This window comes from Geotrypetes seraphini, chromosome 2 (genome assembly GCF_902459505.1).
Source record: "Geotrypetes seraphini chromosome 2, aGeoSer1.1, whole genome shotgun sequence".
NCBI lineage: Eukaryota > Metazoa > Chordata > Amphibia > Gymnophiona > Dermophiidae > Geotrypetes > Geotrypetes seraphini.
The window spans coordinates 493,023,175-493,039,872 of record NC_047085.1 but is presented as its reverse complement, the minus strand read 5'-3'; the positions used below and the strand labels follow the sequence as shown (position 1 = coordinate 493,039,872).

The 16,698-nt window shown below is 43.7% G+C and overlaps 1 protein-coding gene across 2 annotated transcripts in view; it reads left to right on the top strand.

The window, feature by feature from the left end:
• The window catches only part of CCM2 (CCM2 scaffold protein), a 163,399-nt gene extending 148,918 nt beyond the window's left edge, over positions 1-14,481 (top strand). For both annotated transcript variants that reach the window (XM_033931908.1, XM_033931907.1), the window contains 2 exons: positions 2,370-2,508; positions 13,103-14,481. In XM_033931908.1, coding sequence (XP_033787799.1) covers positions 2,370-2,508; positions 13,103-13,389 — 426 coding nt within the window. In that variant the 3' untranslated portion in view covers positions 13,390-14,481. The remainder of the gene's footprint in view (positions 1-2,369; positions 2,509-13,102) is intronic.
• Positions 14,482-16,698: the final 2,217 nt, after the last annotated feature.

Below are 16,698 nucleotides of genomic sequence, written 5' to 3'. Positions count from 1 at the left end.
TCATATAAATTGGTAGCTGGGCCCATTGTTATACAAATTTAGTTCTGTGCATTCTAAGAAGTCTTTCCTGGAATTATCTTAGATGTTTTTCTGCTATGTGACCCACAGGTATGATTCCCCCCCCCAAAAAAAAAATAAAAATCTGAACAGCTATCATCAGAAAATACATGTTAAAATGTTCACTATGTATACTGGCTTCCTAAAACTTTTTTTTCCAACCACCAAGTAATCCAGAGTATGTACTCAGGTTCTTTTATCACATAGGTTCTCAATATGCAGTACACTTACTCTTAGACCTCTACAAGGGATACACAACTTGTGTTGAGGACCTTGACGGGTTTCTGCTGTGCCTTTTCCCTACTGCCATCTATACCATTGCTGCTGTTTCCCCAACTTAAAGTAGTCTCATTGCCCCATTCTTCAAATGCACATTGTTGGCTCCTCCAATTCCCTGCCCTGGAACAGGAACTTGACATCAGGAAGGAAGGGAACCAGCAGAGCCAACAACATGCATTCTGAAGACTGAGGCCACATGACTGCTGTAAGTTTTGTTGGCACTGCTGCTCTGGAAAAGCAGCATCAGTGGCCAGGGGTGGGGGAACAAAAGGTGCAAGGAAAGAGAAAGACACTGGATGGAAGTAGGAAAGCTGCTAGATGGAAGGGTAGGGGAAAAGAGGGAAGATGAACATAAGGGGGAAAGAAAAGGGGTAAATGATGAATGGATGTGGGAGAGAGAGAGAGAGAGAGTGGAAACAGATGGAAGCATGGAAAGGGAAGGGAAAATCTGGATGGAATAATAATAATAATAATAATAACTTAATTTTTCTATACCGCCATAGTCAAACTGACTTCTAGGCGGTTCACATAGAAAGAAGGCTGGACAATCAGCAAATTACAAAATGCAAGAAGAAGGATGTTACATAGTAAATTGGAGAAGCATGAATATATGAGAGAAGAAATATGTTACATAATACATTGGGGTTGAAAGGGAAAGAATACCTGAGAGAGGTCATCTGATTAAGCAAGGAATTTGTCAAATAGAGCGGTTTTAATTGATTTTCGGAATGTGTTGTAGGTCTGTCTGGCTTTGGTATGTGGTTTCCCAGCCAGGATTGCTGTCTGCTTGGAACACTAATCAATACCTCCTTTTTCCTATTGGCCATACCTCTCCCTATGCAACCTAGCATCCTTCTCGCTTTCGCCATCACCTTTTCAACCTCTTTGGCCACTTTAAGATCATCACATACCATCACATCCAAGTCCCACTCTTCCATCGTGCACATAAGTTCTTCACCCCCTAAACTGTACTGTTCCCTCTGGTTATTGCAGCCCAAATGGATGACCTTGCATTTCTAGGGAGATAAGCACGATGTTGGATAAAAGGACAGGGAGAAGGGAATGTGCAAAATGGGAGGGAGAGGGGGAAATGCTGGATGGAAGAGTGGGGAGAAGGAAAATGCTGGGTGGAATAGGGAGAGGGGCAAAATGTTGGATGAAAAGATAAGGGAAAGAGGGAAACTGGAAGAAAAAGGGGGAATGCTGGATGGAAGAGTGGGTGAGGAAGGGAACATGCTGGATAGAAGGGGGAAGAGAAGATAATGGATGGAAGAGTGGGAGTAGAGAAAGGGGAAAATGCTGGATGGAAGAGTAGGGAGAGGGAAAATGATGGATGGAAGGAGGAGAAGACAGTGAATGGAACACTGGAGAGAGAGAAAGGGGGGGAAATTCTAGATGGAAGAGGAGTGAAAGAGGGAACAGATAAAAGGGGGAAATGCTGAATGACAAAATGTTGAGAGAAAGAGGAAATACTGGATGGAATGATGTAGAGAGAAAGAGGATAGAGTTAGTGAAAAAACAGTGAAATAAGAGGAAGGGTAATAGTGCCAAGCTAAGGGAAAGAAATGGAAGGCTGTAGGTAGATGCAATAAAAAGAGGAAAATTGAAGATGATAGCAAGAATGAATTAAATTTCTACAGAGAAGCAGAAGAATAAATTGAAGAAAGCAAAAAGGCAAAGGTGGAGAGAGAAGAATGACACAAAGAGTTATAATGGACGAAAGCAGAAACCAAACATGGCCCAACTCAAGCAAAATAACCAAACAATAGAGGTAGAAAAGTAATTATTTTCTATTTCATTTGATAGATTTTTTTTTTTTAAAATGTCTATTTCTATTTCAAAATCTCTGCTGATCGGAGCTTGGGGATACTCAGTTGAAATTTGTCTGACTTTGGGGGGTACTTGACTTGAAGCTGAGAAACTGCTTTAACTGAGTAAATTAAGCTATGTCATTAAACACAACTGTGAAAGACTTCTTTCAGGAATAAAATATATGCTTCAATATTCATTTATGTACACATTTTTATCTCTAGTTGAGAACAAAGCTTTCTTCACAAGAGATCCAGCAGTTTGCAACGTTACTTCATGAGTATCGCAATGGGGCTTCTGTACATGAATTCTGCATCAATCTAAGGCAGCTCTATGGTGATGGCAGGAAGTTCCTCTTACTAGGTGAGAATGCTTAGAGAAAACATTTTCTAATGTTTAAAAAAACATTTTTATACCACACATCTTTTTTTTTTTTTTTTTTTAATTCTTTATTCATTTTAAAAATCTTTCATCAAGTGTACAATATTCATAATCAACACAATAAAACAAGGCACTTGCATATCTTACATTATAATCTAAACATATAAATGTAACCCTCTCCCCACCCTCCCTCAAAACCCTTCATTCATTTAACGAAACCTATCTTTGTATCCCTCCCCCCTCCTATTATTATATGATGTCTGACTAATAGGAAAATGACATTTAATCATGACAAAAAGACGCTAATGGCTCCCCTATTTTAATAAAATTATTATAATTTCCATTTTGTGTCGCTATTGATCTTTCCATTCTATATATGTGGTATAATGAATTCCACCAAAAATTAAAGTTTAACCTAGTATCTTAAAATTCAGAGTAGCTTACAAAATTCATACAGAAGCCGGAAAGAAAGGAGTGACGGGGGCCGTCAATCCTGGGATAATCGAAAGTCCTTTATTGGATGAACTCAGCATGAGCCATGTTCAGCATATGAAAACACCTGTATCAGGGGTTGATTTATGCTTCAAAATAACACGAAGACATGCCAAATTGCACTTTTATAAAACCAGAACTTTGCATGTACTAAGTGAAAGGCTACAGCATCACAGGCTGACTTTGTGCTATTACAAAATGGTGCCAAAAGTGTCTTATCTCAGACTTGACAGCCTTTGCTGCTCTTTTCTTGAAGTCCGAGCAGAAGTTTTTTTGCTGTTGTTCTGCTTGTGGTTTGGTTTTTTTTTTTTGCTTAAAGTTTGTTTTTTGGTGGCTTCAGTACATTGAGACCCCTACCCGTTGATCCCCTGTTGGAGAAAAGGACACAGTCCTGCAGAGTCAGACTGCAGCTTCGCAGAGAAACTCTGGTGGATCTCTGCTGTGTTTCACCCTTTTCAAGTGCCCAGGATCTTTTCCCATGGAATTCTGCTGGCCGGTGACTGTCACAGATTTCTAACGAGGCTGTGTGTGTCTGGACAGAAACCCACTCGGGTTCAAGGCACAGACTGCCTTTCCCACCCCCGACTGCATGGCAGAGGATCCATGGGGGTGGAAGTTGTAGTTGGTCTCTGGCCGACTGGCAGTCTGAAGATCTTCATTCCTGTGCATATAGATCTGTTTGGAGACAGAAAGTCATTTTTCTCCACTCACCTACTTTAAAAACGCTGACAAAGGCACTATAGAGACACTGAGTACCTCCATTATTTCCTATGTGAACTTCAGGGGTGGCTTATGGATCAATTTAAACTTTGTTTTTCACAGTTTCTGTGTGTAGGGCTCAGGTCCCCCACCTCCCCAGACCCCAAATTGCTTTTTTTATTTTCGTTTTTTGTTCATTTTTGCCTCTTTTGGCCATCTTGGGTTTTTAAAATGAATTTTTTTTCTTTACTTTGATTTCTGCCTCAAAAACCCCTCAATTTGAGTCCAACTCATTTGGATTGGACTCCCCAGCCCCTAATCTATTGAATGTGGACATTGGTTGTGCCGGATGGGTGCCGGATCAGCAATTGCGTGCCGTAGCATACCAGGGGAGGGGCGGGAACTTTGGACTTTGCCTCATCCATGTCTTCTTGGGTTGGGGAGCCGGCCTGGGTCTGTGCCTTCTGAAGAAAATCTCGCTCTTCAGCCATTCTAGAGTCTGCCACAGTACGCCTGCGTTCCGAGTCTGGGAACTTTTTTTGACGTGATGCATGTACCTCAACAGAGCCCTGCCATGGTTGCGTAGTGAGCCTTTTCACTTAATTTTATTCTGCTCCAGTGAATGGCATATCAGACCCCACTCATTTGACATAATCAACGGGCGGGTTGGAACTTTTTTGGTCTGTGGCGAAGCTTCCTTTTTGGGAGCTCTCTTGTCTGGCCGTACCAAACCTCGATTGCAGTTGTTGCCATGCAGATTTTATGTTTCTTCTGTCTCCTGCCACTGTATTTCATTTGGATCGAGCTGATGCCTTTGCTGAAACTGGTTTCCTCGGCCACCCTGAGCGCTCTAACTTGGAGGTGCTGATCTTAACATTTTCAGCGGGCTTCTGTCTGTCTCTTTATAGTTGCTGTTCTGAAAGCGCTTCATTTTAGTTTTCCACCTTCCAGGCTTCGGTCCTGGACCGTTCTTCTGTGACTTTTCCATTTCGTCCACAGCTCCTGGGTCTGGTTTCAGAACAGTGTGATCCCTGGAAAGCTCTTCCAATCTGCTACAGCTATGTCTATGCTTTATCACCTGAATCCTGCATTTTGACAAGTTTGCACAACCTGAGATAGATTCTGCCATGGTGGAGGTTTTCCAGCACGCAGCCCTCCCTAGTGATGTGAAGTGAAGTTTCAGGACTCTCAGGATCGCAGGAGACTGTTATGTTACAAAATATTTTTTTCTTACTTCCTCAGGTAGCCAAGTGGTGGTGGCCACTTCCTTTATGGTGCATGCCTGTCATTCCAGCCTGTGCAATGTCTCCTCTGGAAATGCATGCCTGTCCTCCGCTGGTGCTGGTTGGTGTGGCGACCTTTATGATCTCATTCGAATTCTTAGTATATTTTCTGCTGGTGCAAAGTCTGAGCACTGAACATTTTAGACTGTCTTTGGATGAGGACACTGCCTCAAGAATCCCCTTCAGCGGCTGTCCTTTCAAGGGCCAGATTCTTGTTGGTATAGGTCTAGATGACCTCTGCTCAGGTGTTGTGATTGCTGCCCTACGTTTCTCCTGTGAACCAGTTTCGCTGGACGTTGGGAGGGGAGCATCGTTCTCTTCGTTCCTCAAGTAGATGTCAGGGATATTCAGGTTTTTCCTCCTAGAGTTATTCCCAGGGCTACGATCACATTGTTCCAGTTCCAGGCGTCCTCAGGTTCCTGTGCAGTGGTATGCCTCACAAAAGAAAAAGAAAAGAAGAAAGTGCCGATGTCGCCTAGAGTGGGCGTGGCTTCCTCACTCGCAGGCTGTCTTCTACCGTTTATGTCAGATTATCTGCAGCCGTCAGATTCTGAATCTTGGGTAATAGTCCCTGTCCCAGAGAGCATTATAGTGGAACAGTGGGAATTGTCCAACGTTCAACCTCATGATGTGGGCAGTCAACAAGAAAGTGGATCGCTTTTTCAGCCACCGTTGCAGAACCAGGCAGCGAAGGCTTAGATGCGCTGTGCAGGTCCTGTCTGCTGGAGGGTCTTCTTTATTTCTTCCCTTTATGACCCATGATAGGCTATCTGTTGAGACGGATTGTGGCGCATAAGGGTTGGGTGATTTTAGAGGCTCACGACTGGCTGAGACATCCATGATATACCAACCTGGTTCTTCTGCAACTGAATTAGGGACTCAGACTGCCATGTCATCCTCATCTTCTCACGCAGGGTCCAATTGTGCTACAGGATCCGGACCGCTTTGGTCTTACAGCCTGGCTATTGAGCTGTGCGGCCTTTGTCCGCAGAGGCTATTCTTTGGGCGTGATAGCTATTCTCTTACACAGCAAAAAGAAGTCAACTTTGGCAGCCTATGCAAAGGCTTGGAGATGTTATCAATCATGGTGAGTCGAGAAGCACGAGGATCCTTCTGTGCTGTCGGTACCTCTGATACTTGAGTTCCTTCAGGATGGACTGGCCATTGGCTCATAAGAACATAAGAATAGCCTTATTGGGTCAGACCAATGGTCCATCAAGCCCAGTAGCCCGTTCTCATAGTGGCCAATCCAGGTCACTAGTACCTGGCCAAAACCCAAGGAGTAGTAACATTCCATGCTACCGATACATGGCAAGCAGTGGCTTCCCCCATGTCTTTCTCAATAACAGACTATAGACTTTTCCTCCAGGAACTTGTCCAAATCTTTCTTAAAACCAGTACACTATCCGCTCTTACCACATCCTCTAGCAACACGTTCCAGAGCTTAACTATTCTCCAAGTGAAAAAAAATTTCCTCCTATTGGTTTTAAAAACAGAAATCGGGTGGTCAGACCTTTTGAGGGCGGAGCCTTCTCAGTATTTTTCACCAGCTGCTGCTGACTTTCTTATCCCTGGCGCCATTGTATGTGGCTTTTGCAAGACTCCTGAAGCAGCCTTGGTGAAACAAGGAAGTTCTCTGTCGGGTCCTTAGTGAAGATGCCATTCAAGTTCTGCTGTTCTGCATGTGCATGTTCATTTGGGGAGAATTGTGGCACAAGAGGCATGAGATGACCAGCAGCTAAGTATCTGTTTTTTCCATCTCATGCGCTGAGTTGAATCTGTGCCTGTTAGTGATTTTCGAACTTTCCCTGCATTTTCCAAGACTTTTGGATGTTTCAATGTCTAACTGGGGAGTGGCTACCGCTGATCCTTGATTCAGAAAAACTGAGCCCATATGAGAGAAAGTGGAGTTTTTTGAGCCCATGAAGCTGAACTGAGGCTTTTTCTCCACTTTCTTTTTCTTTTCTGGTTCTCTTGTGCTCCTTTTCCTTCTGTTTCTGTTTTGAATTTAGTGTGTGGTGTATGATTGCGGTGGTGTATTTCCTCTATTTGTGAGTGATTATTTGGCAATACTGAGTGGAATTGTAGGGGGGTTCTATAGATATATTTGTTTATAGAGTATGAGTTTTGTTACTTGGTGATTTTATATACTCTTCCCTATTAAATTGATAATCAAAATCACCCATTATTATAATATTGCTCATTTCTCCAGCTTTCCTAATCTCTGAAAACATTTCTTCATCTAACTGCTCATTTTGTCCCGGGGACAGTAGTATAACCGTACCTTTATATTCCATCCCTTCACACATGGAATTTCTATCCATAAGGATTCCACACTGCTATCTGTGTCATGCAAAATGTTTATTTGATTTGATTTAATTCTCTCTTTAATATATAGCACCCACCCCCCCTCTAATTTGATCTACTCTCTATCCTTGCAATATAATTTGTACCCAGGTAACACAGTGTCCCATTGATTGTCCTTCTTCCACCAGGTCTCCAAGGTCATGAGGGTTCAGATCGCCGATCTCTCTTGTTTTGAATCCTAAACCTCTGAGAGGCTTTTTGGCTGCTCACCCAGACATTGTCCAGTTTCTGAGGAGTGCTCTGAGACTTCGGTCTCCGCTGTGGCTATCCTGTCTGACTTAGAATCTCAATCTCTGGCTCTGATCTCTGGCTCGTCCACCTTATGAGTCTTTGGAACAAGCGTCCTTGATGGATCTCGCTATCAGGACAGTCTTCCTGGTGGTTATTACTTCCACCTACAGTGTTTCCAAGCTTCAGGCCTTTTCTTAGGATCACGGATTCCAGCGTGTTTCTGCACTCTATTCCCTCCTTTCTTCTGAAGATGGTCTCTAGACCCATCAACTAGGGAGGTTCGACTTCCTTTCTCCTTCCGGTTTGAGGGAACAGGACCAGATATTATGATCGCTGGATGTGCACAGGCTTTTGTTGCGGTACTTAGAGGTCACGAACGAGTTTTGGGTTTCTGACCACATGGTGGGTCCTGCCTGTGAGGGCAGGCCAGCCTCGAAAGCTACCATTTTGTGATGGATTCGTATGGCTATTTCATCTGCTTACATCACAGCCTCTATTTCTGTCAGGGTTCATCCTATTAGAGGTGTTCCCTTTTCTTGGGCAGAGTCATGGTCCTCTTTATATACTTTATACCAAGTTTTTACAGGATCGATGTGGCGACCAAGTAGGGACGCTGCTTTTGTGTTTCTCTGTTCTGGCAGCAGGCTCATCATCCCACCCTTACTCTACAGGACTGCTCTGTTACGTCCCATTTGTCTAGGAATAGAGCGAGGTTGTACAAAAAATGAAAGATATAGGTTCTTACCTTTGCTAACTTTCTTGTAAATCTGTGCTCTATTCCTGTTACCCACCCGGGAGTACTCAGTAACAGATAGTCACCCTCCCATGCATTTCAGCCCAACAATACTGATTTTACTAATGTAACTGGCAGGCACATTTCTGACTATCACCTTAACTACTGGTCAGCAAGTTCTTGAACTAATTGTTTCCATGCTCAGTCATCCTGACATTTTAGGAGATATGAGTTTTGCTATGATAAAATGAAGCCATTTGTACTTTCTGTTTCAGCCGTCCTGTGCAAGTGCTTTCTCTCAGAAGTCAGAGTAATGTGCTGAATCCTTAGGGAAGGAAGAGGGGTATCTCTTAGAGCCAATTTAAGGGTAGAGTCAGGGTAAGGGTAGTTGTGGGGTTGGGAGTAGAGAGTTGTGCGGGGACAGAAATCAAGCCCAGCCCCGGTGGAATCAAACCCATCCCCAGTGGAATCAAAGTTAACCCGTCCCCGCCCATCCCTGCTGGAATCGAATCGGTCCCCGCAAGTAATTGAATCCATACCCATCCATTCCTATAAACATCTGAAGTAGTTATTTCATTTGATTATGCTACTGAATTAAAGGCGCTGATAGAGACCCATTTACAAATAAGCAAAAACACTTTATTAATTTGGAAATATTAATTGGGAAGAATACATGCATACTTTGTAAATGGGTCTCTGCCAGAGCCTTTAATGTAAATATAAATACTCCAGATGATGAGGTCCCCCAAGCTATGTCAGCCAGGGGTCCCTTTTGCCAAGCTTGGCAGGCAACAGTAGCGTCCCTGAGTCACAGATGCTGGCACCTCAGTGGCTCAGGCATGTTACCAGTGACTGCTGCACTTGGAAGGAAGTTCTGGCCACCTTTTGGAGGAGGTCCTCAGCTGGTGATGCTTGGGGATCCCCACCAGCAGATACTTCAACACTGGAGAAATAAACCAGAAATGCATTTCATTTTCTGTTCAACACAATGCAAAGACATCTGCTATATACATTTCCCAAAGCTAATACATTTCAGTCAATAAATTCCTTTTTTTACCTTTGGTGTCTGGAGATTTATTTTTCCATTAAGTTCATCCCATTTTCTCTTTTTTCCACTTTCCCGTCTTCTGCAAATTCTTCTGTTGGTGCCCATTGATTACTCCTACCATAGTCCAGCATTTCTCCCTCTCTCTTCCTCCTATTGTACAGCATCCTTACTCCTTTCTGTCCTGGATCTCCCTTTTTTTCCTCTCCCCATTCTTGCACAGCATTTCTCTCTCTTTCCCTCCCTTGCTGCAAAGGGAGAGGGAAAAGAGAGAGAAGGATCCAGGGTTCATCTCTCTCATCCCCTCCACTGCCACATTCAACATTTTTCCCTCTCTCAATCCCCAGACCATGTGCAGCATCTTCCCCATTCCCAACATTTCTCCTTCTATCACCCCTCTCCAGCACCATGCCACATCTCTCCCTCCATTCCTTCCACCACTATGTCCAACATTCCTCCGTCTTGCATCCCTTTCAATCTGTCCCACAGCATTTCTCCCTTGTCTTTTTCTTCCCTATGCATTTGTATCTCACTCCTCTCCCTCCCTATGCCCAAACATTTTCCTCTTTCTTCTATTCCCCATGTGCACCATCTCTTTCCCTCTCACCGGCACACTCATGCCCAACAATTCTCCCTTTCTCACACCTCATCATCTCTTTCCCTTCCTCCCTCCCTTCTCTGTCCCCCCTCCCTCCTTCTGTGTCCAAACGCTCTCCTTCCCTCCCTTCCGTGTCCTAGGTTTGGGCCCCTCCCATGTCCCAACATCCTCCATCCTTTATCCCAAGTTCATGCCCCCTCTCTCTCCCTTCCTTGGTCAAACGTGCACGCACCCTCTCTCCTCCTTTTCTGTGGCCCAACTACTTCGGTGCCCCCCTCCCACATGACTGTACTGGAGCCGTCCAGGTCGGCTGCCTCCCTCCTGCCTTCCAACTGTACTTCTTCACAGAGCCATGGGCCCTGCATGCTGCACGTGGCTGAACCAAAGCCTTCCCTCTGACGTCAGCACTGACATCGGAGGGAAGGCTTCCAATTTGGCTAAAGGCGGCATGCTGGGAGTGCTGCACACTGCTTTGTAGAGGAGCGAATGCAGATGGAGGGCAGGAAAAGGAGGCGCACTAAGGTATTCAAGCCCCTCGAGGTGCCTCCAACCCCACAGGATCCCTATGACCCCAGGGAGCATCCCCATGCGATCTCCACAACCCCAGGGGGAACCCCATGGGATCCCCACAGGTTCCGTGGGATTCCCATTGTCCCCGTTGCTGTGCAGCTCTCTAGTTAGGAGTGGGTCAATGGGAGGGCCTCTGTCAGTGGTGGAGGTGGGGGGAGAGTGCAAATCAGGGGAGAAAAGGATTTAATACCTAATGCAGTGCTTCCCAGTCTTTTATGTGGCTGTGACCAAATAAAATTGTTTGGCCTCTGGAGGTGCAGAATAATGATGTATCTATGGAGAGCCCACCTAGATCATGACCCCAACAGGTTTTGTGGCCTCATTTGAGGTCCTGATCCACAGTTTTGGAAGCTCTGACCTAGTGACTATTTGCTCCCATTCCATGAGGTGGAAGGGAGCAGGATAATTCAGATGGCTATATTGGGGGTGGAGGTCATAAGGTAGTATATTTCTAAACAGTTAGTTAATGAGTTGTGTGATACGGGAGATAGAATAGGGAATGTTAGTAGTGGATGAAGCGATACTACTTCAGCAAAGGAATCTGGCTGTTCTGAGGCAGGAAGTCAGAGTACTTAAGACCTGCAACATCCTTATTTCCATGGGGGATAGTCCTTCTTGCTATTGTTAGCAATGTTTGAGTCTCCTACCATACATAAGTGTGAAGTTGCCAAATAGACAATGGCCATGAGAATATATTATCAAGGCTCAGTGCCCTCTTATCGGGGATAGAGAGGAGGGAGGGGAGAAAATTGGAAAACTTGAATTCATGTTGGTTACTATGACACAGAATAGAAAGGTTATGTGATATGTGGTTCTTGTGTACTACTTTGGACTAAAGGCCCACACCATAGCAACAGGTGTGAAGTGGTGCAGGTACATGGTATGGACAAAATATAGAGGACAAAAGTATGCAACAATGATAAGGAAAAAGTGTTCATCCACTATATCTGCATATATTAAAAACGTTTATTAAATAACAAAAACACCTACTGGATCATTTGTTAACCAGTGGTGTTTTGTTTGATTAATAGCCATTGTTAATGTATACAGCCGTCCCTTCATATCCATGGGGAATTGGTTCCAGGACCCCCCAAGAATATCAAAATCTACAGATGCTCAAGTTCTTTTAATTCTCCCTTTCTTCCCCCTGGAATGGTCTGGTATCTCTCCCACACTCATAGACTGAACTGCAGCTTGCTTGCTCCCTCACCTCCCTCGTACCCGGTGCACCTTTGCAGCCAGTCTTTGGAACTGTGCAACTGATTGTTCTAGAATGTTTTGTGTGTGATATGTTAGTTTTAATGTTAGGATTTTATGTTTTTGATTTTCTATGTTCTCTGTTACCTGCATAGATTTTTGGATATGTGGGATATAAATGTCTTAAATAAATAAAATAAATACTCAAAGGCTGTCTGTGGCCTGCACTGGGCTTTTCCCTCTGACCCAGCCCGCCCCTTTCTGGCACAACTTTCTGGTCGGGCTGGGTCAGAGAGAGAGGCCCAGTGCAGACTGCAGGTGGTCTTTTGAGTATGGCTACTGCAGGGTGGAAGACTGGCTGCCAAGTTACGCGGAGGGTGAGAGCAAGCTGCAGTTGGCTAAATCCATGGATGCAGAGGGCCAACTATAAACAGTGGTGAGCCTACTTAAAAGGTTCTAGAAACTCTAAGCTGGAGTAGTGTTTTCCGTTGCTGAACTCTTTCAATGACATCTCTCATGTTTGACGACTTCTATTTTTTGATTTTTACAGGATTGGCAACCCTATTTTATATATAGTAATACAGAGCAGTAGTATTTCTTTCATACGATGAGGAAGATACCCCTCATAATAACCACTACTGACCAAATCACAAGTTGCACTTATAAAGGAAGCAGTTTTACTTTGAAAGAAGTTGGGAAGAGGAGGGGGGATTGGAGGAGTGTAATTTTTGGAATGGGACGATTCATCATAGTTTCAGCATGGGTCTTTTCATTGTGGCCGCACTGAATCATCCTATACACGTCACTATCAATGTCTCTACAACCCAGTGGCGTAATAAGGGGGAGTGGGGTGTGTGGACTGCTCCCCCTCCCGGGTGCCATCCTCCCTGAGCTGTCGGTGCCTCTCCTCCTCTCCAGCCCCCTGCATACTGCCTTTGCTTCCTTCTGATATCACTTCCTAGTCGTGGGACCAGGATGTCGCATCATAGGGGAGACGAGGCCGGTGCGAGCAAGAGGTGGAAGTTGCTGCTTATGCAAGTAAATCTTTCAAGAGGTATGTGGAGGCAGCGGCAGGGAAGAGTAAGGGGGCATACCTAGTTCGGGGGAGTGCCACCGCGTTCTCATATACGCACAAATGAAATCAGATGCTGCTATGATACCCCTGAGCTGACAGCCGGGTGTAGGAAGATTCATCGTGGACGATTCAGTGCTGAAATGGCTGCACTGAATTGCCCTAGACTAGTAATTTTGGGGTTGGGGAAGACATTTTAAGTAGTTGAGCACATCTCTAGAAGGTGCTAGTCTTTTCTTAAAGATTCCTAGTAATTTATTTCCTTTTTTTCTCTTTTGCTTCTGGTAAGGCCTTAGACCCTTCATCCCAGAAAAGGACAACCAGCATTTTGAGAATTTCTTAGAAACCATCGGTGTCAAGGATGGTCGAGGAATCATCACGGACAGTTTTGGAAGATACAGGCGGACTTTGAGCACTACCTCCACCTCCACCTCCACAACAAATGGCAATGGAGCCACAGGGGGCTCAGATGACCAGTCGGTACCTTCAGAGGGGGATGAGTGGGATCGAATGATCTCGGACATCAGCAATGATATCGAAGCCCTTGGGTGCAGCATGGACCAAGATTCATCCTGAGGGTTGAGGGGGAAGGGATGGAAGGAAGAAGATTTAATTTGTTAAATACAAACCCCCATCCTTTCCCTATCTGCCGATTGTAGCAACATTTTTTTTCATTCTCCCCAGTTGATTCCTTGGCACTTATACCCCATTCTTAGAAGAGTTGGGGAGATTTCTACTGTGAAGGAAAGGTGTCTATATGCAAATGCTCACACTGAGCTAGAAAAATGACATTGCAATGTAAAACAATCTAGTCCTTCAAGCAGAAGGTTTCCAGAACTTGCTCTGGTTTTTTTTTTTTTTTGTTTTGATGTTTTGTTTGGGGGTTTTTTCTGGTTTGTGCTGAAGAAACACTCTGACATGCCAGGAAACTGAAGATAGGCACGTATCAGGGAGGGAAACTTACACTTGGGGAATTGAGGGGAGAAGGGTCTAAAGACTTGCATTATGTAGAAGAAACAACAGCAGCAATTCACAAGCACCTGATGAACAGGTTCCATTTTTGCACATTCTTATTGTAACTCAGACTTTTTTCACAAAAAAATAAGAAAGCGAGAAAGCTTACCAAAATGTGAATAATTTAAGAGTCTGTGGTCGAAGGGTGATAGCAGTGTGACAGTCAGTGCTTTGATTGTGATTGCGTTTTGCTGGCTAGTTAGAAGAGCCACAAGTGCCAGCATTAGTGAGAGAGGATGAATGTTCATGGTGTTTTTGTGACTGATCCCTCAACTTTTCTCATCTCAAATTTTATATCAGGTTTTGTGTAGCAGGGAATTCTTTGGTGCTGAGCACTCTGGGGACCTTAACCTATATTAAAATCCTATTCTGCACAGCAAAAGGAGGTACATTGCCTAAGAATTACATGCCTTGAATGTGTTTTTAGGCAATATGCCAAAAGACCAAATGGTATCAGTGTTCTGAGAAGTGCACAAGAAACAGCCCTGAAATATCTTATTGGTTTGAAAATCTATGCTTTAAAAAACTTGATCATTTTTTGCTGTGTAGCCTGACAAATATTTTAAAAGTTGTCTTGGATTCCGTGATAGAGCAATCTAATGTTAAAGAAATGAGGCTTATAATACATCCACATAAAATCTGACTAGGACTAGTTCTCTGCTGGTTAGATTTCTTGATTTCCAGACTTCATTTTCTAACTAGAGGTAGCTACGGTAACATCCTGTGTACTACTTTGGCCTTTTAGATATAAGAATTTGAATATCAAAGTCTTAAGCATAGCATTGTCATAAATAATGCTGCCTTTCCACATTGCATGCACCAACTGAGATAAGCACTCGTACTTGGTAATGGCATTTTTTCTGATAACTGCAATATGTCATTCACTTCATCATAGCCATTGAAAATGCCGGCTGACTTAAATTGGCACAAATTTATAGAGTCTGCGTCAGTGATTCTGGGTTTTGAATATATTGAAGATTGAGAACTATTTTGTGAAATGAGTTCAGCCCATTTTTTAGTGGACCAATATTAATATCACTTAAAACCATCATGACATTTGATACCTACGCAGAAAGATCAGAGATTGGTAATGAAAATTGAAACAAAATTTATCATTCCAAACCTTGATTGTGAAGTATTAGGGCTATTGGCAAATGAAGGAGGAACTTTAGTTCTTGGTAATGACTGACACTTTCTATATGCACAAAACTTCATTTATAAAAAGGAAAAAGAAAGCAACTTTTATGCTGTAAAAAGTTTTAGAAGTACACTTCTCCCTTCATATTCACAGGTTCAGCACTAGTGACTTTGGATATTCGTGGTTTTTACCTTGCTGGCTCCACCCCCAAATGACATCGTCCTGAAGAGCCAAGAAAAAGTTTGGTGGGTTTTTTTGGTGCTTGCTTCAGTGTGGTCGGTCAAACGGCAGCGTACAGAAAGAAAATTTCAGCACATGCTTCAGTGTGGTTGGGCAAACTAAAGGAGGTAGGAAAGCTTGTGTGGCTAATTAATCCTGCTGCTGTTGCTGGGGAGTGCAGAGAGAAAAGGTCAGCAAACTAGAGATACTACCCATATCTGGTACAGTATTGCCTCTCCTTCAGGAACAGGTCAGGTCTCCCTCCATGTTCGCAGTATTACGGCTGCAAAGTGTAAGGCTACTGAAAGTGCTCCCAAGAGGGATAAAAAAGTGAAGACCTTAACATTAAAGGTTGAATTATTGGATTTACTTCATAAAGTAAAGTCAGCCTCCGCTGTTGCTAGGTATTATGGCATTAATGAATCTACCGTTAGGTACATGAAGAAGGAAAAACCAATCCGTGAAGCCGTTGCTGTAGCTGCACCGGCAGATGTGAAGATGTACATGTTGTGTAGAAACTGCAACATTTATGTAGGTGCAGGAGTGCTACAAGAAGAGAATTCCTGTAGACTCTGTGTTGATAAGAGGAAGGGCAAAGTCTTTGTATGATAACTTGAAGAAAAGAAAGGTGGATTGTCGCAATCCACTGATTTTCAGGCCAGTAAAAGGTGGTTTGATAAATTCCGGCACAGGTAAGGCCTACGTGATGTGAAAGTGACAGGAGAAGCAACATCTGCCAACCAAGAGGCAGGTCGAGAGTTCCTTGCCATCTTTAAGGAAATTATTGAAGAGAAGGGATATGAACCTGAGCAGTCATTCAATGCAGATGAAACTGCTCTATTTTGGAAGAGAATGCCACAGAGGATTTTCATTAGCAAAGAGGATAAGTGAGTACAAGGTTGCAAGGGACAAACTAACCATGCTGCTTTGTGCAAATGCAATAGGCTATATGATAAAGCCAACACTGATTTATAAAGCCGCAAATCCCCAGGCCTTGAAGGGAAAAGATAAGTTCTAGCTACTTGTTTACTGGATGCACAACAAGAAGGCTTGGACAACGAGAGCACTGTTCCTTAAGTGGTTTCATCAGTGTTTTGTGCTTGAAGTAAGAAAATACCTTGCCAGTAAAGGAATGGAATTCAAGGCTCTATTGGTATTGGACAATGCCCCCAGACACCCAGAACCACGTGAGTTCCATATTGAGGGTGTTGAAGTCAGGTACATGCCCCCCCAGCACAACATCGCTCATCCAGCCTCTTGACCAGGGGGTAATAAGGTCATTCAAGGCAAACTACACATGGTATTCAATGGAGAGGATTGTTCATGCGATGGAAGAAGACACCAATGTGGAGAACATCATGAAAATGTGAAAGGACTTCACTATCGTTAATGCCATCAATGTTATTTAAGGAGCACTGAAAGTTGTCAAGTCAGAGACAGTGAATTTATGCTGAAAGAATCTTTGGCCTGAATGTGTGAAAAAGGAGTTCACTGTCATTACCACAGAGCCAGTC